This window comes from Labrus mixtus, chromosome 15 (assembly GCF_963584025.1).
Source record: "Labrus mixtus chromosome 15, fLabMix1.1, whole genome shotgun sequence".
In the NCBI taxonomy this organism is placed as follows: domain Eukaryota; kingdom Metazoa; phylum Chordata; class Actinopteri; order Labriformes; family Labridae; genus Labrus; species Labrus mixtus.
The window spans coordinates 7,171,922-7,193,904 of record NC_083626.1 but is presented as its reverse complement, the minus strand read 5'-3'; the positions used below and the strand labels follow the sequence as shown (position 1 = coordinate 7,193,904).

The window sequence follows — 21,983 nt, the reverse complement described above, 5'->3', positions numbered from 1 at the left end:
ACCATTTTTATAAAGCATAAATGAACAGTTACACGATTTTTGAGTCCCTATAGCAAGCTAGAAAGTATTACAACAACTTCCCCACATATGTATACCCAGGCCCCCATTAATCAGTGCAAGATCGCAATATTAGTTACCTATAAGCATCAGCAGAGCAGAGGTCACTCTTTCTTTCGATAGGCTCTTTGGTCGACCGGGCGCTGTCAAATATCGCGGTATCCGCTTCCCTAATCACTACGTAATGTGCCGTGCTGCTTCTAGCGGCGCTGGTGACAGTGCTGAAAGCTGTTGGGGTGAGTTTTTATTAATATATCTGTTTAAAACAACACTTTTTCTGAAGGAGTTATTAAACGTAGTCTTTTCCTGTAAAGTAGGTGTTTAGAATTGAACGGGGTCTCTTGAACAAAGTCATACGCAGAGGTCGGGCCTGGGTGGGGGCTGCCGTGTTTTTCCTCTCCATAAATCACCACACAGCAGCAGCATGCTAGCTAACTGTAGCGGCTATTAGCCACGTAGCATTATGTACGCCCTGTATAAATGAAGTGTCAAACATGCTGATAGACAACGCTGTGTTTTTAAAAAGGTTGCTCTGTTGTGTCAAAACAAACAACACTTGATTAAAATGTTCGTTTGGGGACATTTCTGACACACACTAGGAGCCGAGTACGAGCCTCAAATCGGTTGCCATAGCTTCTTTGTTGTCCCGTCCTCGTGTTGTTAGCTCCTTTAACGTTGTCTTCCCGTTAAAGGAAAATATTTAAATACTGTACTGTACTGATAATATAGTTTAGCATTGTACAAAGGGAAGGTACAAAACCCCCCTTTACTTAAACCAGAATGATTCGGGGTTCAGTCTGTCTGTCAGTCGACTCAGCTTCTGTCTGTCTGTACATTGTTTCTGCCAGTGCACCACTTCTCCAAAGTACGATTTTTATATGCCGAAGTTTCCTGACAACCAATGTCATTGTACCGAGTGTCGAAAAAATAGTTAATGAAGCGTAATCATGCTGACTGACTACAAAACATCCAAAACAAGCAGTTCATCATATGGAGTCTGGTCTGCGAAATGTACCAAACTTGAAAACGCATACAACCAAATGAAGAAAAAAAACAACAACTATTCAGTTAAAGTGCTGCGATTTGCCTGATGCAGTGAATTAATTTTCATTGAGCATTAAGAGTTGGAAACGCCCGGGGGGGGGGGGGGGGGGGGTATTCGCTGTTTACCACTATAGCGTTAGCAACATGCTAATCAGCCTGGTTCTGTTTGTCCACGCAAGGTCATTAAGAAGATTAGGTTTATTGTGATTATAAATAACCGGGTTTAATAAGCAGTCAAAAGTGCGAAAGCTATGATATGTGGGATTTGTTTAAAAAGCATGTTCTGATTGTGGGATTTGTGCAAAACGTGCTGGTTAGCATTAGATGCGACGTTTTCGACAGCTCTCCTGCCGCAACGTGTTGGATCCGGATCAGGCCGTATTAGCGTTTCCAGCTGAGGATGGCGGATTGCTAGGAAGTCACATGTCTGGTCCTGTCAGAGCGGGGTTTGTTCGGGCCCAGATCGGGATACTACCACGAGACTATTGACATTAAATGTGATCTTTTGGCCATTCTTTATGTTGTACTCCCTTGGTCTGTCTTTTTGTAAGATAAGCGAGCTAAACTGTTAGTTTATTATCTGTTAAAGTGCTGGAACGGACAATCGGAGCCTGTGGTTTTGTGGGTGGACTGTTTTCCTCTTTCTGCGTCACCAAAGCTGAAAGAGGAGCAGAAAAGCCCCTCTCCTCCAAGGTTGTTTTCACTGGAGTCGTTTCTTTTCATTGCTCACAACCTTTAACCCACTTAGCCAACCCATCTTGTGTTAGCTGACTATTTTGTTTGTACCATCACTGGGTCACACGGCTTTAGTTCTTGTTTGTCAGTAATTGTCCCCTTCAGTTGCAAACAAAAGATAAAAGTTGTTTCTAATGTTGTTCATCTGGATTTTAGATTTCAATCTGATTGATTTTAAGCCCCTCTGCCAAACTGAATCCATTTAAACATTTTACAGCGTTAAAATTTAACCTTCTGGGAAGTCAGAAGAGTGGGAGACATTGCGACACAGTCACAGCAGAGCAGAAGAGATATCATGTGTCCCTGGTTGGCTCATCCTGCTTGTTTTCTATGATGTGTATATGGGTCAACACCAGTCCGTTAGAAACTGATCTCCATCAGTAGGTTATACGGAAGTTTAGCAAAACGTACACACATGGTACACATGCACCAAACAACATGTACTATAAGGTATGCTGAGGACTTGTAGGGCCACAGCTCTTCCCTGCCTGTCAGCTGCCTAACATTTTGGGCCTGGGTGGGCTGTATATCAAGAGGCATCTGAGGAAAATCTATTTTTATACTTGTGAGTCTGGGGGCAAAGAATGAAGTCATCTCAAAACTTAAACCCACTGGTGCTTGTGGGTTTATTGTTGTTCATGCAGAATGACGTTCATTTAACAATGTCACAGAATTTCTCTGCCCTTATTGTTTAATTACAAATGTTTAAGTAAAAGAAATCAATTCTGCCAAGCTCATGTATTCTGCTTTTCCTCCAACAGTATGAAGTGACACGGAACTGAATTTTTGTACCATCCGCAACTGCTTCAAGTTCAGATCACAACAAAGAAAGAAGATCAACCTTCCAAAACAAGCAAAGTTGCAACACCGAAGACACATGGAAAACAAAATATAGGATCACTTCAAGGTTTTAAAAACACAAGAAGTAACCAAATCCTTTAACGACCAAAGAAGACTCACATCAGCCCAATTGAAACGCGGAAAGAGAAGCAATCCAACACCCAAGCATATTCTGAGAAGAAAATAACTGATCTGAAACCAGAAGTTTGTGCCTACTCAACAGCTTTGACAAAGCACACGTCCCAACGCTGCTCCTAGCCCTCCTCATCCTCACCACACCACCGACTCACCACCGGGGTGTGGAGTGGGCTGCTGTCTGCTAGTTTTTTTCCCCCCATAGATCCCCCTGTTTTCCCCCTCTACGTCTCCCACTGTGTTCATTATATTTTCTTCTAAGCAGTGTTATTACACCTGCGTTTGCCTTTTTTGTGCTAGATTTCTCCCCCTTTTTTTTGCTTTATGCAACCATCCAGAACTTGTGCCAGAAACCTGTAACAAGTGTGTGTGTGTGTGTTCAACTGTGTGCGTGAAGAGATCTGCAGGAACCTACAAGATTCAAGACGACAAATAAAGGTTGGTTTCAGTTTTAATTTACATGATGCATCTAACATGAAGGGACTACAACTGTGCTTTTCAAATACAGTTTATGATTTCCTTTGTCAATTCTTGAACGATTTCCTCCCTCAATTTGCTCAAAATATATCCATGTATGCAGGTTAATAATCCAGATAAAAAGTTATGATACCACAAATAAGATGGTATTCAGAGACTTTATTTGCCCACCCTAACATCCAGATGAAAAACAAAGATTGTGTAACACTCAGTTCTGATTTAGTTTGTACAGCTGTGCTGACTCAGATTGTTTTCCTCCATCACTGAGAACAAATAACAGCTAATACGTTATCATAGTTTATTTGATAAATATTTAACTTGGACAAACAAACACCTGTGCTATTATTTTAAAAATGGCTTTTATTGAAAGTCTATCCATAGTTGGCACCTCATCTATTAGTCTGAGCCTCCAAATTTAAGATGATTATATAGAGCATCTATTATCACTGGTTAGCACAAACTCATCCAGAAAGTGTCAAAAATAATCCACGAGATAAGTTATAAATCCTTTGATTACATCTTTGTAAAAGTGCATGTTTTTTGTTTTCATCTATATGCGTTTAAACGGATCGTCTTTTGGATTTGGACAGAAAAATACATTTGAAACTCATCATGGGCATTGGAAAAATGACCCTTTTCACCCATTTCTAATTTTGTAGACCAAACAACTAGTCGATGATTCAAGAAAATAATTAAAGTGACAACCCACGTTCCTGTAAGTTGCAGCTCTTGTGTAACATTCCTTACGTGAAGTGATTGCAATTATTGATACTACAACTGTTAGATTTGATCATGTTGGTGACCTCCACATTTCTATTTGCCATAAATATTCCTTAAATGTAAGCCAGCTAAACTGCCGGCACCAAACAGTTAAACGGGTTATTCACTTCAGTTTGAGACTGATTTGATTGCCTTCCCACACCCAGCCCGCACTTTTTTTCCTGTTCTGCTGTATCAAATCTTATCCTCCATGATTTCGGCCTCCTCTGGGGGATAAAAAGCCTGCAGCTATTTTTCCTTTTGTTTGTGACACTTGGCACACTGGCTGACCTATCTGCCTTACCCGTTATGTTTGTTCCTTCTCTTCACCCTTGCAGACATCCAGCGGTGTATCATTTGGGTGGTTACATAGGAAATAGAACTTAACCGTCAAGCCAAAAAAAAAAAAAAAAAAAAAACAGACAAGTAATCAAGTTCAACAAGTGCTCAAGCAAGTTTGGTCCGAGTTTATGGGAAAATATGGGCAGCCCCTGGAAAGGCTTTGTTGAGTTTACCTTGCCTGCGTCGCCACCCACCGCGTTTGTTAGCGCTGACCTGAGCAGCACCTCCCCTGTCGGACTCAGCCTGTCGCCATATGGCCGATCCGTAAGTTCCACCTTCCCACCTCTTTTTCTACGTGCCCCACCCCATTGAACACCATCCACCCACCTTGCCCTGCATTTCTCTGCTGTGAATGGCCTAACCTCTTTCATCCTTTCCGGGCTCCCGAGACAAGCCTCTACTCAATTTTGTTGCAGGGTGAGGGGTGTTCTGGCGATAAGACTTGTTCAATTTGGGGTTTTAGTTTTGTTTCAAAACTCCTTAAGAGACTCCTCATTGAAAATCCTTAAGATTTGTTTTGCGTCACAATCCTTAATTATTTCACCCAGGCATCAGACATGTATGTGGGGCTCAATCAAGGCTGATTCCATGAATTCGCTCAAATGGTAGCTTTTATAAAAAGATCGCAAAAAAATATCAAATTACTTACCTATTGGTCCCTTGGGAAAATATCAAAGTATTGTAAAGTTTGTGATAGGGCCTGAAAGCAGAGGCTGCTCTGGGACCCCCCTCATAACCCATAACCCATCACCAACTCTGTCCACTGTAGATGCACCGCTGTCATTTTCTGATTCTCCATCTTCAGTAGTTTCTTTTTTTTTTTTTTACTCGACCTTTAGTAAACTTTGCAACACCTTACCTAAACCACTTCCCCATGAACTGGCTGTGCAAAGAAGTTGGTCGATATTTTCAGGTGTTCTTCAGTCTTTTAATCTGTTGGAATACACAGGAGTTGTCTACTCGTCTTTAATTCGATTGATTACTTTGTCATGGTAAAGGAGGTATCGTTACAGAGCGGTATACCAGCTTGGTATTTTGGTTTCAGGAACTCCTTTAGGGTTTGAATGAGGTCATGAAGGGCTTAAATAAGAAAGCAAATTTAGCATATCGTATTTCTGTGATTTTATCTATGTTGAGGTCTGGATCAAGGATGTCTTCATTTTATACAAAGGGCATTTTGCTGTAAAGGCAGCTGTAACTTAATAAACAGGGAAATGGTGAATATTCAGTACAAAACAATCGTGAAATTATTAATCGACCAGTGGCTCTACTGTTCCTGCAACATGGCATACTGTATCCATGTCCAGTGGAAGGCAACTTGAGCTCATTAGACAGGGGTCGACTTGGGGCAGCTTGGCGAAAAATGTGAAATGATCATGACACTGCTCCCTTTTCAAAGCTGCTGCCTCCTTTCAACAGCATATCCCAGCCCTAACCCCAGTGTCAGAAATGGAAAGGGGCTCTTCCGAACCACCAGTGGCGCGCAACACTGGCCCCACCCCCTCTTCCTCTACCGACCCCGTGCCTATACCCCGCTCCTCTTCCGTCTCATGTCATCCCCATCCAGGAAGTAAAAAACACAAGCGGACTCCTCTGTATCAGAGATCAGTAAGAGGGCATGTTTGGTGGTGCAAACACTGACTCTAACAGCCCTTTGAGCAGCTGTGGTCATGTAGCGTTTGCTAACAGCATGGTGTGTAGCTGTGTGAAGTGAAACCAGGATGTAAAGGCAGATTAATTGACTTTTTATTATTTGATAGTTGGCTTGTTGAGGAAAGTTAACTGTTTTCAAACACTTGTGTATCTAACAAATTGCATGAAATTATGCGGTTGTTGGTTTTTAGGTGATATGAGACTAAAATCTCTTGAAGTTTGAATGAACTTTGACTTCTAGATGTCATGTCACTTGTAAGCAAACTAGAAAATGCCAGTCTTTTTCTTTCTTTTTGTTTGTAAAGATTCAAACGAGTTCTATCAAGTTATTTTCACTGTTCTTGTCTGCGGAAGAGAAGAAACCCCCCCCAAAGACCGTCGCTTTACTTTTTCTTTTTATCCTCAACTTCTAAAATGTGCTGTACCTGCATGATTGAAGTGTTTTTTTGTTCTTTAAGGTTGGCCTTAAACACCACATTAAACTATTTGTTTTTTTTGCTTGCTTCATATTGAGCCACTGCTGGATCCTTTTCAACACTTGCATCTCTTTCTCCCCAGATGAGTTTTGACCCTGGCATGCTCCATAACAATGGACACACTGCATATGCCAACGGCACAGGGCCTGGCATTAGAGAGATTGGTGTGGTGGAGAAGCTACTGACCTCCTACGGGTTCATCCAGTGCTCAGAACGTCAGGCTCGTCTCTTTTTCCACTGTTCCCAGTACAATGGCAACCTGCAGGAGCTTAAAATAGGAGGTGAGAGTTTCTGAACTTGTCCTCCAATCATAAATAGTTAAAACACCTGAGCTGGATTACTGAAACTTGAGTTGTCTGTGTATCATTAATCAGATTGTTGTTGTGTGGTTGTCTTCTGCTTCTCTCTCCTCAGATGATGTTGAGTTTGAGCTTTCCTCTGACAGGCGCACTGGCAAGCCGATAGCAGTGAAGCTGCTAAAGATAAAGCCAGAGGTGCTGCCAGAGGAGCGGATCTCGGGCCAGGTGGGGCCAGACCTGCACGCCTATCCCTTTACTGTGCTGCATGGTTATATTCATCCAGTTAAGGAACACCATTTTATTTTTGGTTCTGTCCTTGTCTGTCCACCTAATATTTATATTTACATGGCCCATTGTCTTTTCTTTTTGGGGCAGGGGATGTAATTGTAAGTACATTGTGAAATTAGAACCCCCTGTAATCCCACATCTAAATTACAGAATAACTTTTTCCACAAAGTTTTACAGTACGTTTTAACTTCAGATTTGGCTTGTTGTGCTGACATGCATGAGTGCTGAAAGTATAGAATGTCTATTGAACAAATATAGTCAAGTGATCCATTATAATTGATGTATTCATTTCTCATCGAACACTCAGGAAAACTAGTGTAGAACACATGGACTTCTCAGAAACTTTACCTTTTTTGCATCATGAGCTCAACAGGGGCACTCAGAGCTGTGCCTTTAGACTTCTGTGCTCGCCTCATTATTTACAATTCATATCGTACAAGCAATGCCGCTTGACTTGTAATGTATACACATAATAATATAAGCAGAGAACAACGTGACTCCACAAGGCTGCACTAGGTGTAGGGACACTATCAGAGCTTGATACACATTTCTCACTGAAGCAAAATCATAAACAGTCTACGCCGTTAACTTGCGGCACCACATCCGTGACACTTGATATACTTGTTACTGTGACATTTGAAATTCAGCCATTTCATCCATTATCTGTGCATTAGTATTTTAGTTGGGCTTTTTGTTTTTTACAATCAATATTCTCTCTAAGATTGGAAAATCAGATTGCTAACTGTTTCCACCTTTCTGCAGGTTGTCTCGTCCATCCCCATGCATTTGGATGGAAAGTCTGCTCCCGGCCAGGTGCCCACTGGCAGCGTTTGTTATGAAAGGAACGGGGTAAGAGAAGTGGCATGGATTGTAGCTTGTTTGCTAAATTAACTCCAGAATGGAGTATTAAAAGCTTCCTCCATGTTTTATTAAACGTATTACACCAAAAATCATTATGTGGAGGCAGATGTTGTCTATATGACACCATATGCTGCATGTGTTTTAGAGCTCGCTCTGACTTGGTTAACACATTATCAGCCTCCACCTCACACATCTTACTGTCGTAAATATGTTGGCATTCTCTCTCTTAATGGGTTGTCTTGAATGTGAAATACTTTAGTCAATTTGTCTTCATTTGTTTTTTACTGACTCCACAGGAAGTGTTCTATCTAACCTACACTCCTGATGATGTGGAAGGTAATCTCCACCTGGACACAGGCGACAAAGTCAGCTTTTACATGGACACCAACAAGCAGTGAGTCTAAACTTCAGTTTTAATTTAGTTTTAGTTGGTAATTCCCAGCTTGAAACCAATTTGTATATGTGTCACTCTCTTTTGTTTTTTAGCACTGGTGCGGTTAGTGCCCGTAATATTCAACTTGTGAAGAAAAAGCAAATGAGGTGCCAGGGTGTGGTGTGTGCAACAAAGGTAAGGGACACTGATATGGTTTGATAGACCCGTTTCATTTTAGGTTATCTGTGACTTCCTGGTTAACACGGCATTGTGATGCTTTTCAGGAGGCGTTCGGATTCATTGAGAGAGCTGATGTAGTGAAGGAGATCTTCTTTCACTACAGCGAGTTCAAGGGCGATCTGGAGGCTCTGCAGGCTGGAGATGACGTGGAATTTACCATTAAAGACAGAAATGTAGGTGTTATGTGTTTTTCATCCTTTATGCCAAGAAGTAACCCAGTAGCAATTTACCTTTACACATTGTTATGGCCTCCCATCACAGAAAAAAATAGATGTGAAATGAGAGAAAAAGCGAAGTGTCCTGGAAAATGATTTTAACATTTCTCCTGATTTTTATATCGGAGTTCCCCACTACTGATGCCGTTGTCATCTAACAAGTGCTTAATTATGCCGAGGATCATATGAAATAGTGATGGTGGTTAATATACTGTATTAAGGCAACAAGCCGTAAACGTGACGTCACACAGTTACACCTGCAGGATGGATGACGCGGAGGTAACACATCTGTAGTGGCCGACCGTCAAGTAATATAAAAAAATATATCATGTTTCAGGTGTAAAATTATGTCGCTGCCGACAGCTTTCAGTAGTTTCTATCAGTCGAATATGTTAATGTTGTCGTATGTTTTGTTAAACTGTACAATGTTACGTTGGTTAGCATGTTTGGACGCGTTGCTAAAAACGTGCTAGCTAGCTAGTTTCGCGTGCAAATGTTTTCAAGTTTGTGATGCTCTCCGAGCCTTGGAGCGCTGGTTTCTAATGTGTGTTTGTCATTGTTGGGAGTGTTTGATAACGAATGAGACGTCGTGGTTAAAACTTTGAATGGCAGCCAAACCGTGAGCGAGTGAAACACCGGCTAAATACTGGTGAACGGTACTATTTAATAAAAACTCTTTGCTAGCAGCTTCTCGTCAAATGGACCGTATCATGACTGTGCAATATGTACATCACAAGTAATGTATCTTAGATTCGTAACTTTTGGTTTTAGCCACCATAGTGTGTCTTTCAGTTTTGCTACCGTCGTTATTCGTATATTGATAATTTCGATAATTTGTCACAGTGAAAGGACAAAACAGCAGCTTTACTCTGAAGCTCAAACTGTGTGGCTCTGGATTGTGCAGTATTATAAAACAGTTTATTTTCTGTTGTACATTCACTGAAGCTTAAAGCAAAATGATTTTACATCAGGTTAATTGATGTAATAATCAGTGTTATAGAGAAGAGGTGGCATCTCTCGCAAAAACTGTGAAACCTGCAGGAAAGTGTCTATAAACTACACTAAACTCAGTGAGGAACAATTATTTGGGTGTTACATTTGTCGTCTTAAACATTGACCACTTTGCTGGATTAATATCCACAATTTTGAGCTTTTTTAAATGATCATTTGCTGTTATAATAATTTTTAGTAAGGCAGGTGCAAGATACTTTCATCTGCGCCTTCTACATAGAATATATTTTAGAGAATTGTTTAATGCACTTATAACAATTCAATTAAATGGTATACATCTACAGGTGTATGTGCCTTATTGTATGATCAATATGTCATAATTAGAGTTTGTGGTTATAGCCATAGACTGCACATCTTTTTGAATTAGACTTCCACAGAAAGGGACACGTTGATGTATGAGCACAATGTGTTCCTGTCATACCAGCTGAATTGTCATACAAAGAATTACATCTAGGAAAGAGTAGGAGTCCTGAATAACAAAACAAAGAAATCTGAAACATGCTGAGGGGTTCCTGCTTAGGGGGGAACAAAAAGGGAACCGTTAATAGGAAAGCCAAGCATTCCTCGCCATACTTCTGCCCACTGTGTGTGTACCAGTGCTGGTGTTCTGTTGAAAAGTGCTACCAATTGAGATGTTCTACCATGCAGCTCTGACCAGTACTGGGAAAATTTGATAGGGGAGAGAGATACTCCCTACAAAGTCTTGTCAAAAGGTTTAATTTTGGAATATCTTAACATGCGTCCACGTTACTTGCAGTGCAAATGCAGTGAGTAGAGGTGTTTTTAGTGAGTTATGAATTAATGTGAAATTATTTAATTCTGTTGGCATCATTTCATTGTGGGGATACGGGTAGCCTCTTCATTCATTTCATGCTATGGTAGCATTTTTCTACAAGGCAGCACAATTGACAGAACACCTGCACTCCCCGCAACTCTTAATCACCTACTACAACCTGAGCACTAATTGGACTCAGGTGTGCAGCTCCCAGAGAGAGTAGGGAGACCAGAGCTGCTTGTAACACACACATCCTCTTTGGACCAACTTTGACATCTGTTACTCTTTAATTACCTGCCTGAAAACGTGTAGTCTAAAACATGTTATGTGCTTGTGTCTGTAGGGTAAAGAGGTTGCCACAGATGTGAGACTGCTCCCCCAAGGGACAGTCATCTTTGAGGATATCAGCATTGAGCAGTTTGAAGGCACTGTCGTCAAGGTCATACCCAAGGTTCCCACCAAAAACCAGGCAAGTAGATTACAATTCAGGCGAGTTCAATTCTCGTATTTGTGAAAATGCTTTTGCTGGGAAAGCACATGTGTAACTATGAACCACTAAGCAAGAATGTAAGAGATTTACTTTTTTTATTAACAAACCTTTCCCTCCTGCTTCCATAGAACGACCCTCTCCCAGGTCGTATTAGTGCCCGGATTGGTTTCACTGACAAGGAACTACCGTTTGGTGAAAAGGACACAAAGTCCAAGGTGACTCTCCTGGAGGGAGACCACATTCAGTTCAACATCTCAACGGACCGCAGAGACAAGCTGGAGAGGGCCACAAACATCGACATCTACCCAGACACCTTTGACTTCACAAAGGAGACCCGAGAGATGGTGAGATATGCGCGCACACACAAAAAAGGAAACCAGTACAGTGTAAGAGAGGCATCCTGGGGAAGATATAAAAACCTGCTTTGGGCAAATAGATTTTGACATCCTGTCCAATAAGGATAGTGGATTCATAAATTAAAAATATTCACTCCTTCAGTTTGAGCTTAAGAAGACTATACTTACTTTTGCATTCAGAACATAAACTTAATTTTTACCAAATTTGTGTTGCTGCTCAAATGTTGTCCGTATTTACATTTCGTATACGGACTTTCAAAGTTTTGTTTTAAACTAATTTTCCTTTGGGGGGGGGGAGGGGGGGACAAAACAAATAGGCCTTAAGTATCCATTAAAACCTTTACAATGCTGCATTTATCATGTCACTAACGACACATGATTAAAACAACGATGCATGTTTTTCTTGCGTTGTTGTAAAGATAAAGGATAGTATTATTTATGAGGGGCTGCATTCATGTAACTGAAGTGAATGCTTTTTCAGACATTATCTTTGTGTCACCCCATCTTTTTGCAGGGTGTGATTGCAGCAATACGCGATGGCTTTGGCTTCATTAAATGTGTCGATCGAGATGCGAGGATGTTTTTTCACTTCAGTGAAGTTCTAGAGGAGAGTCAGCTGCACATCTCTGATGAAGTGGAGTTCACTGTTGTGCCTGTAGGTCCTCTTTATAACCTTTTCGCAAAAGTATGTATCCTGGATGATCATTTAAGCAGGCACATTCGTATCATTATACATGGATTCTAATGTGCGTTCTCTAAGTGAATGTTCTGTTGTTGGCAGGATATGCTGTCGGCTCAAAGGAATCATGCAGTGCGAATCAAGAAGCTGCCCAAGGGCACAGTGTCCTTCCATACTCAGTCTGAGCAGCGCTTTGTGGGCGTGGTGGAGAAAGAGCTTGTGGCAACCTCCAACAAGAATACCAGTCCAACCAGGGGAAAAGAAAAGGTAAAACATTTCACAATTGTGACACACTACACAGGGAAATACCCCGGTAACAGAAGCATTATAGTTAACCCCTCACTCAAGTCCACTTCCTTTCTTTCCAGTCTTTTGTTTTAAGTTTTTAATTGTCTTCTTTGTTTTCTTCTTCAATGACATCATCCTGTTCATGCTGGTTAGAAAAAAGACAAGGTAGGATGTGCATGAAGCAGCAGTAATAGTCTCTTAAAGTAATGATTAAGATGCTCATTTGTTAGTAAAAATCTTAGCATATTGATCCTCCTAACATTTAGTCCAAGATATGGCATTAATCAACAAATAAAGCAGTATAAGATCACTGTATTCACCAGCGTCCTCTCTCTACTTTTCAAGGGTAAAGTTGTAGAAAAGGTCAGTCTTTGCAGGCCTCTGGCCTGATGATTGCCTCTTTAACCCCTTTGTTTTACAGCATGGTATTTGATCACCATTTGATAACCCGTAGAAACATGGACTCTCTGTACCACTGAGTGCGTTGTAGGGCTGCACAGTTACTAATGAGACAGGAATCCCAATTGCTAATATGGCCAGTTTCAGAGGTATTTGGAAGTTTCCATCACTTTCTTTTGGTCCTTCTTAATCATGTATCAGCACCTGGTCGAGTGATTTTATTTATTTTTTTACTCCACCACACTCTGGTCTTAATCATTATTTGTTTTTTTATTTTTCCACTGAAACAATTAATGTATACAAATTGGCAGCAACACACAGCAGATTAGGGATCATAAAATATTCATGCAGCCTGGCCATCTTCATTCAACCACTTTTTATTTCATACTTTTCCCCCCCACAAAAATGAGTAATTATGCAGCCTTACATTGTAGGCCGTATCTCAGAGCTGTTGCTGCAGACGTAGCTAACACTAACCAACTAGAGTGATGCGCCGGTGCCTCGGTTATGCTTGTGTAGGCCATCTGCCCACCATCTTTTAATCAACTACATCTCAGCTCATCTCATTGAATCAGTCAAGACATAAGGTAGTGTTCACCTGTTTAGTGTAGTATTGATAGGAAAATCAGCTTTGCTCGAGCCAACCGGATCAGCATTAGGATTTGTAATTATTGGAAAGATAATGGTTTTATTTTGTTTCTGTAGGAAACGGAGGAAGGCACAATTGCATATGAAGACTGTGGAGTGAAGCTCACTGTGCCATTTCATGCCAAGGACCTGGAGGGGGGAGGTCTGCCACAAGCCGGAGATAAGGTATTTTAAGTCGGATGGTGGTGGAAGTCAAAACTTGTGTAAAATAATGCAAGAGTTGGTGACCCTGCTTGAAAAGAAACCTAGCATATAAAGACGTGTTGACAATTAAAACAAATGTATAAAACGCCCTAGAATTCTACACATTTTCATAAACTGTAGAAATCTAATCACTTGCTAGCTTAAATATTGTTACATTTAAACTTGAAGACATAGATTTATCTATCTTATCATGCTTTTTTTCTTTTTTAGGTGGAGTTTTCAATTAATGAAGTGAAGCGAACAGGCCTGCAGAGTGCTGTCTCCATCAGAGTCATGAATAGAAACTCCTCCAACACTAAGAGACTGCATGGATTTGTCGCCACGCTGAAGGACAACTTCGGTTTTATTGAGACAGCGAATCATGATCAAGAGATATTTTTTCACTACAGGTAATAAACACAAAGATGCCTGTGACTGATTTATTTATGCCATCCAAAGATCCGTAGATTCATAACGAAGTCTGTCTGTCTTCATCTCAGTGAAATGTGTGGAGATTTGGAGAACTTGGAGCTGGGCGACACGGTGGAGTACACTCTCTCAAAGGGCAAAGGAAACAAAGTCAGCGCTGAAAAGGTTACTAAAGTGGCTGCAGGTATGAGGGGGGAATTCATTTCTTTGATTTAATAATTTGTCTTGACATGACTGTGAAAGTAAAATTGGCTACAAATAAAAGGCTCAATTTTATACATTTTCAGTGAATGGCATTGGTGACGATGTTGTGGCAACAGTGATGATGGGTAAAGTCATCCGTCCGTTACGCAGTGTGGATCCTTCACAGACGGAATACCAAGGGCTAATCGAGGTCGCAGAGGAAGGTCGGTGTCAGATTACAAAGTGTATAGTTAACTTCTGGTTACTTTTAAATCATAATTTTGGGGTAATTAAAGATGTCTTTCCTGGTTTCAGGTGGGGTTAAAGGTTCAAATTATCCCTTTGGAATCATGGGTATGTCAAACAAGGCAGACTGTCTGCAGAAAGGTGAACTTGTCAAGTTCCAGGTGTGCACAGTAACCCAAACTGGACAGAAGATGGCGTGCAATGTGGTCCCTCAACGTAGAGCCATGGTGGAGTGTGTCAAAGACCAGGTAGAGATCAACTTTACTAAATCTCATCATACATTACATCATAAATATATATATATATATATATATGAAAAACCAGGTGATGCTGGAGTCAGTAAATGTCCATGAATCCTGATGATGTGTTGTTTTGTTTCTCCCAGTTTGGCTTCATCACATATGAAGTTGGTGAAAGCAAGAAGCTGTTCTTCCATGTTAAAGAGGTGCAAGATGGCCTTGAGCTCCAGACTGGGGATGAGGTGGAGTTTTCGGTTGTCCTCAATCAACGCACAGGAAAATGTAGTGCCTGCAACGTGCGCCGAGTCAGGTGAGGACTCCTGCAGACGATGAAGATGCTGTTGTCTGCTTAAGTTCAATCCATTATTGATAATACAGAACTTTTTATCAACACATAAAGTGATGCTCATCTTAAATTCTCATTACTTGTCTTTCTACCACGACAGTGAGGGGCCGAAACCTGTGGCAACTCCACGTCCTGATCGTCTGGTGAACAGACTGAAGAGCATCACTCTTGACGACGCCAGTGCTCCTCGTCTGGTCATTGTAAGACAGCCCCGTGGTCCCGATAATTCAAAGGTAGGACCACTCCTGTTCTCCTGCGTCATTTTACCTGTCCAATAAAGTAACTTCTCTTCTTTGAATTGATCTTGTATCAAGTGCATTTAATTATTTTCTTTACTGTTCTCTCAGTGGGGGAAATGAATGGCTCATTAACAATGATATCATTATTGAGAAATAGTGAAAATTGATAACAAAGCTCATCTATATTAGTTCTTAAATCAGGGCTATTTACTGGAGAACATCCTGTAGGTGCTAAATGAAGTTTGACTATCTTGTATGGGAAAATTCATATTGCAATTAATAGGACAGTATTCAATTTGAAATACGATTCACATGTAGCAGAAGTGATAATTTGTGCAGCAATTTTTTTAATGAAGATCATAATCAGGATGTTACATTTGTTGTTTTCTACCAAACAAACTTGATTTCTTACATCTGGAATATTTATCTTGCAAAGTTTCTTAGAATAAATGCTTCTAGACTTGCATTGTATTTATGAACTGTTACGTAATTGTTATTTCACACGTCTGCAACATCAAATGTGCCCTTTCTGTGTGTCTATGCAGGGCTTTAATGTGGAGCGCAAGACCCGCCAGCCTGGTGTAATCGACTGAGCAATACAGAGCCCACCCTGTTTGGTGTTGTTGGATGATGTCCTGACAGGCACAACAGGGTACAAGGGAATATGATTTGACACATGCTTGTACACAAAGTCAATAAAACAAAAAAAATATGCGCCACACATACAGTAATCGGCATGTGTAATCTTTGTCCCCATTGAAACCTGCGCGGGAACTTCTCATTCCACAGTTCCCTGCCTCCCATGTATGTACGTGGGATCTCTGAGTGTGTGTGTGTGATGTATCCTAAAGTCATTATAGTGTGCAACGGAGGTATTTGTTTCTGAGGGCCATGTCCCTCTAAATCAGAGTGGTGACTGTGTGTGTGTGTGTGTGTGTCTGCGTCCTGATCGTTTGAATCTGCTTTGTCTGGAATTCTGCACCTGTAATCTGTCCCGTATGAGTGTGACTGTTGGCATGTCTTTAAGCGTCGGCTCCATTTTTTTCTTTCTCTCATACTTTTGCTTACCCCTGGAAACTCGCAATGGTTTCATTGTAAAGTTTCCACTACTGTATGCTTTCCTATAAGACGCATAAAGCAAAGTTCCCTCCATAAGGAGGATCATATTTCTCATATGTGCGAGCTTAAACTGAGGATTCTTCTCTGCTCGGTTTTTTTGAGCAGTTTTTAAAATGCTTTATTGAAGAGCTGAAGTGAAAGCATGGTGTGTGTTTGTGTGTGAGAGAGAGATGTAATCTAATGGGATTTACTTTAACCCATCTGGAGCCTTTAGATACCTTTTTGGTATTCACATGTTCCACTTAAGCAATTTCTCCCAGGTGCAGAATTCCTCGTGGCATCTTATATCTGCAGTTCTTTTATACAATGTTTTTTTTCTTGCACATATTTTTGCTTTTTTTTTTTTTTTCCATTGAAACTCAATCTGCTAATATTGAATAAAGTAAGAATAATAAGGTGCCTAAAAACTACAAGCAAAAGGAAATGAAAAGAAAAAAAGACAAACAAAAACATTAGATGTATCCTCTGTTCCCAGCCAACCGCCAAAACATTCAGAACAATCTTAGGGTGGCTTTCTTTTCTAGTAGAAATAATACTGATATGCATCCCAAACCTGTGGGTTGAACTATACTGTATGTATTGTGTGCTTTTTTTCTTTCTTTCCTTTCTTAGTGAAAGTTCAAACTTGAGATATAACGAAACAAATTTAACTTAACGGAGAGAGGTAAAGTATTAGAAATCCAGTTAAAAGAAAAAAAAACAAAATGAAAAAAAAGCATCAAGAATCAGTTATTGTGCTCTGCAGACTCGGTGGGGATGCTGTTGTGCCTCTGCACATTGAGTTACAGTCAAAATTTATTTCAACTTTGGAGGTCACTGGGTTTCAGTTAAACCACGTACAGAGGTTCTCATGTACTTTTGTTAATGGTCTTGAATGAAACAAATTAAAGTTTTATGAAAATCATGACATGTTTGGTGTTTCTTTATTCTGAGTTTGCTCTCTTTAATACTGCACAAAAACAACTTGAAGCTTCGCTGTGGAAACGATTCTGGTGTCAATCTTGCACCCTATTCTAGGGCATTGTTAGTAAAAAGGTGTAATTGCATTAGGTCTGAACGATGTGAGAAATAAGCATAGTACGTTAAAATTGTTCTATATTGTAACCATATGGAGATTGTATAAAAGTTAATGAGGGCATATCAGGGGTAGAACTCAGTTTCAATTTGTATCCTAGTGGTTTTTTTGTTTTCATTAAACCTTTTTGCAGCAGGTCTCTCCTGTATCCATATATGAACAAAAATATTTTTTCCCCTGACTAATGCATATGCACCAATTAATCTGAGGGTAGCTGATGGCTAGCTTAAGCATCATCGGACTGCAGCAAAATGGAGAGAAACATGTCCCAGATTTCCATCAGATATTTACAATATATGCTTGTTAACAACAAATAACGTTTCTCGATAAATTCAGACTTCTGCAATGTTTACTGTGTCTGCTCATATTGGGATAACTATGAAATTGCAATTAATTGCAAAGCCCTAAGATGCATTCGTTAGAGCTCCATGTCAATAAATGAACCCCATTTCCTCAATAGCTTTATAAAATGGTATCAAAACATTGTCATACAATTCAAAATACTTCACCAAAACAATGAAAATATTTCATTTCAGCATCTGACTGGTTGTCTTTGCTATTTTGTGATAAGAAATACAGGGATCAAATGTTTTTAAAATATATTCTGGTTTATTTACATTTTACACAACATGCCAACTTTTTCAGAAATCTGGCCAAACAACTTTAAAGGTCTAATAATCAGTTGTAGCATTAACTTCAATGTCCCCAATCACTTGACTTATTACTGCATGCACTCTGACATTCAGGAACTATTTTCTGTCATATTGTTCGGAAATCTGGTTCGTTACTTGTACTGAGAAGTTCAGGAAGCTCAGTCCTAATCTAAATTAAACTTTATGGAAAGCTTTCTTCAGTTTACTCCCTTCCCTTTAATAAAGGAGTATCATGTACAATATATTCAATACTAGTATTGTTTGGGTTGCATACTATTTGGCAAGTAGTCCTATCTGCACAAATCATTTGGTTTTTAACTAAAAATGTTAAATCTAAGTTTGTTTAGCTTCTGTTGATTAAACATGTCTTTAAACAGGTTAAATAAAAAGAGGTATTCTAACTTTTTTAAATAATCTGTCTTCTCTAGATACATATTTTTTTCTGATGTGCTGGTACAAACATTTTACAACCACAGACTCACTGCTGCTATCACTGCCCCATGTTTACCAGTAGGGGGCTCCCTTAACAGAATAAACAAGGGAAGGTTGTAGGAAATACTGGAATTGAGTGAGAATTACAAACCCAGTTTTGGATTTTAAAACAATCCTAAAGCTGGTTCAAAATGCGGCGTCATAATATCTATGGTCTGTGTATTTCTGATGTTTGGTTTTCGATTCTAAACCTTGGTACTGCCCAGATAAATCGTAAGCTCAGAGCGGTGAATCACCTTTTTTTTACTCTGTGCTTGAGAGCTTTGGGCTTCAGACCAGCGTGTCCACCATTCCCTCAGCTCGGTGGGTCCTGTGGGCCGTCGCTCTTTTGTCTGGCTGGTAGCAACTAGAGCGTGAGGTGGGTTTGAGTCTTCTCTGGGCAGGAACTTCCTGTTAGTGTATACTTCAAGGTCAGATTGTTTCTGATTAAGGTCCTTAGTTTGAAGAGCTGAACTCTCATCTGGGGCGTCTGACACTGCCCCTGAATCCTCTTCAACAGTGTTTTGAGTAAAAAAATCAAGTCCTTGCATCCTTCCCTTGTACTCCTCCAGCTTGGCTTTACACTCCACAGCCTTTGCCTTCATCTCAAGAAACTGACATTGCAAATCTTTCTCGAAACCTTCCTCTGCCTTTAGTTCATTCTCCCAAAACTGGATCTGCTCAATTTCCTCTTCGACCAGTCTCTGCTCTGCCTCCTGTTCAGCTTGTTTGGCCTTTTGCATTTCTTCAAGCTCAAGAATCCGCTTGTCTACGTGCGCTATCTGGACCTGCAAGTCCTGCAGATAAGCGAGTTGACATATGATGGTTTCTCTCAGACTTGTTTTTTCATCTTCACCTGTAGAACATCTAGAGATGAACTTGTCGTCTGATCTTACGTCTTGAGTTTTCCTGGAGTGTTTGCTTTCTTTACCCCTCGTCTGACTTCCCATGCAGCAGGATGTTTGATGATCCAAGTCTGAATTTAAACTTTTCTGACCTCTTATTTTGCTTTTACTACTTCGACTTGAGTTCTCTTTGTCAACCGTGAGAGAGACATTCAAAGAGGAACGATTCCTGCTGCTTTCCTTCTCACCAGCAGTGCTGTAGACCTTGCCTTTCCCAAGACTCTCCAACCATTCCCAGGCCTCCTCCATGATCGTCAGAGACTTTCTTTTTGGCCTTTTCACTTCCTCTCTTTGCTGATCCGCCTCCTGTCTTGAACAGGGCAACGGCGGCAAGCTTTGACGATGCAAACTAAGCGAACTGCTGCCCCGTCGGATCCTGGGGCCGGCATCCTTTCGTCTCAGCGGCGGGCAGGGCTGGTATCTGCCAACTTTTGTCCTGCTCATTTCATCACAGACTGAGGGTCCATTGTGGAGCAGTGTGAGTTGCACCTCCTTGGCTTGCTCACCATACTTCCGAAGAGTCTCCAGAAGGCGTTCGCTGGGCGTCATGCAGCGCTCGAAGTCTTTGAATTTCTCCCTTAATGTGTAACGTCCAGGTTGGCCTACAGAGAAGGACATTTTTGTTAGCATGAGTACATAAATCCTCATACTATGAAGAGTCACAGGCATATTTTACATACCCAGGGCTTGAGCCAACACTACAACAACATCTTGGCATGTTGTTTCCTCTGTAATGCCACAGACAACACGTTGAATACCTTCCACAGACACCTTGACTTCCATTGCACCCACTCTGTTATTTTAAAAGGGACATGAAAGTCTGGTCAATGCAACAGTTTGGGTCATTTGCCACAAACAACTAAATTACCCAAATAAGCCATCACTGTTATCTGTCATCCCATAATACATTTGTCAAGCTTGGCGGCTGCTCAAAGCTACCGTGCCACAGCCCCACTAATTTTAGAAATAAAGTTTTTTAATTGAATGATAGAAATACATGAAGGACCTACCTTTGAGTCGTGCCTGTACAGATGCTCAGACCTCTCTGCTCTGAAGGAAGAACAATCTTGTTGGGAGGAACGCTTGAGCAATTAAGACCAATTAAAATTCCTGAAGGCATTTAACCACTGGAAAACAGATTACGATCCCACCCATATTACATTGTTTACATTAATCCTGACAAAACAAAGTAAATTCTATTTTATTTACGTTCGGAGAATGCAGGAGACATTTGTCTGTAATTGTCAGTACTTATATACTTGGCGTTAGCAGCCTTGGAAGTAGGAATGCAGAGATTTTTTTGTTTGTGAGCATTCCCACTGTTCCACCTAAATTCATCTGTATTTGCAGCTAGGAGGTTTAATACCATAATAATGATAATAATAATAATAATCACCAAAGACACAATGTCCTGTTTCTGAAGATCATTTTAAGACTCAATAGGATCGATCCAGTAAAAAGGACAAGTTTCTCTCTTCTAAATTACATTCGACGAATCGGACTGTGAAAGAAAATTGTCCATGCTCATGTTTAATTTTAAAGGTCACATGTTATCCTCCTTTTCAAAAAGTTTAAATAAGTCTCAGAGCTCCCATAAACATGTCTGTGAAGTCTCTTGTTCTAAATCCACTCTGATCCTGTATTTGATCATGCCTATAAACCCCTCTATTTCAGCCCTGCTCAGAACAGGCTGTTTCTGTGTCTGTACCTTTAAATATGTAAATGAGCTGTGTTCGATTTTAAGGTTACATTATCTAGTTTTTAATCAACGTTTAATAAACCTTGAGGAAGCTTTATTTGCTTATCTACAAGTAGTTATATTTTATTATATTGAGATATTTAAAAAGTAAGATATTTCAGCCTCTATTCTTGATTGTTCAGGTTTGAGAAAACATACTCAAATGTTTGGTAGTTTCATTTGCTTAGTGGAAACCAATCCATGGTGTGAATCCTGTTGTCTGAAAACAAGCTGGTCCTGAAAACTGCCGGTGCATTCATCAGTGATTATGCAGTTGTGCTGTTTTTAGATCTGGGTGTTCCTCTTTATCTTTCTAACAGGAAGGGTGATCACAATCTCAACAGAACATGGAAACATGCTGAACTTGTAAACCGTGCAACACTTACCGATTACCACCAGGCACATACTCACTCCACAGTGTGTTTTCCACAGTTTTGCTGTTTAGCTTACAAAAAGAAATCCCTGTACTGTATGTGCACATTACATACATGCTGCAGGGGGTCTTTGCTTTCTGTGTGGCTGTAGCCTACATGCAGGAAAGGTTTCAGATTTCTTCACACGTGCACTTGACACCAGTAAAATTCTATACCCAACAAAACCTTAAGACAAACGTTGAACTATTTATGTCAAGAATTCAAAGGTGTTTCTTTCCAATCCGTTCTTGCTGGTGTTCATCTGACTTCTATTCTGGCCCTTTATTTCCTAAATCTTATGCAG

General features: G+C 40.3%; 2 protein-coding genes across 7 annotated transcripts; one reads left to right on the top strand and one right to left on the bottom strand.

Annotated features, from left to right (window-relative positions):
• The first annotated feature begins 134 nt into the window (after window positions 1-134).
• On the top strand, window positions 135-17,328 carry csde1 (cold shock domain containing E1, RNA-binding). 6 transcript variants are annotated; one of them, XM_061057933.1, is made up of 21 exons: window positions 135-293; window positions 2,598-3,249; window positions 5,809-5,997; window positions 6,601-6,799; window positions 6,933-7,099; window positions 7,868-7,954; window positions 8,263-8,360; window positions 8,453-8,534; window positions 8,624-8,752; window positions 10,924-11,049; window positions 11,199-11,414; window positions 11,941-12,111; window positions 12,208-12,372; window positions 13,498-13,605; window positions 13,855-14,033; window positions 14,124-14,236; window positions 14,340-14,459; window positions 14,551-14,729; window positions 14,867-15,030; window positions 15,167-15,299; window positions 15,851-17,328. In XM_061057933.1, the coding sequence occupies exons 3-21, from the start codon at window positions 5,839-5,841 to the stop codon at window positions 15,896-15,898; spliced, it is 2,643 nt and encodes an 880-aa protein (XP_060913916.1). In that variant the 5' UTR covers window positions 135-293; window positions 2,598-3,249; window positions 5,809-5,838; the 3' UTR covers window positions 15,899-17,328. The 6 variants fall into 6 exon arrangements, with proteins under 6 accessions (XP_060913916.1, XP_060913917.1, XP_060913918.1 ...); XM_061057934.1 differs by lacking the exon at window positions 5,809-5,997 and adding an exon at window positions 4,386-4,653; XM_061057935.1 differs by lacking the exon at window positions 5,809-5,997.
• A 444-nt stretch (window positions 17,329-17,772) lies between these two features.
• rassf11 (Ras association domain family member 11) lies at window positions 17,773-20,663 on the bottom strand. Its single transcript, XM_061057936.1, has 3 exons — window positions 20,539-20,663; window positions 20,209-20,321; window positions 17,773-20,130 (listed from the first exon to the last, which is right to left on the bottom strand). Exons 1-3 carry the CDS (start codon window positions 20,646-20,648, stop codon window positions 18,830-18,832), a joined length of 1,524 nt encoding a protein of 507 aa, XP_060913919.1. The 5' UTR covers window positions 20,649-20,663; the 3' UTR covers window positions 17,773-18,829.
• Window positions 20,664-21,983: the final 1,320 nt, after the last annotated feature.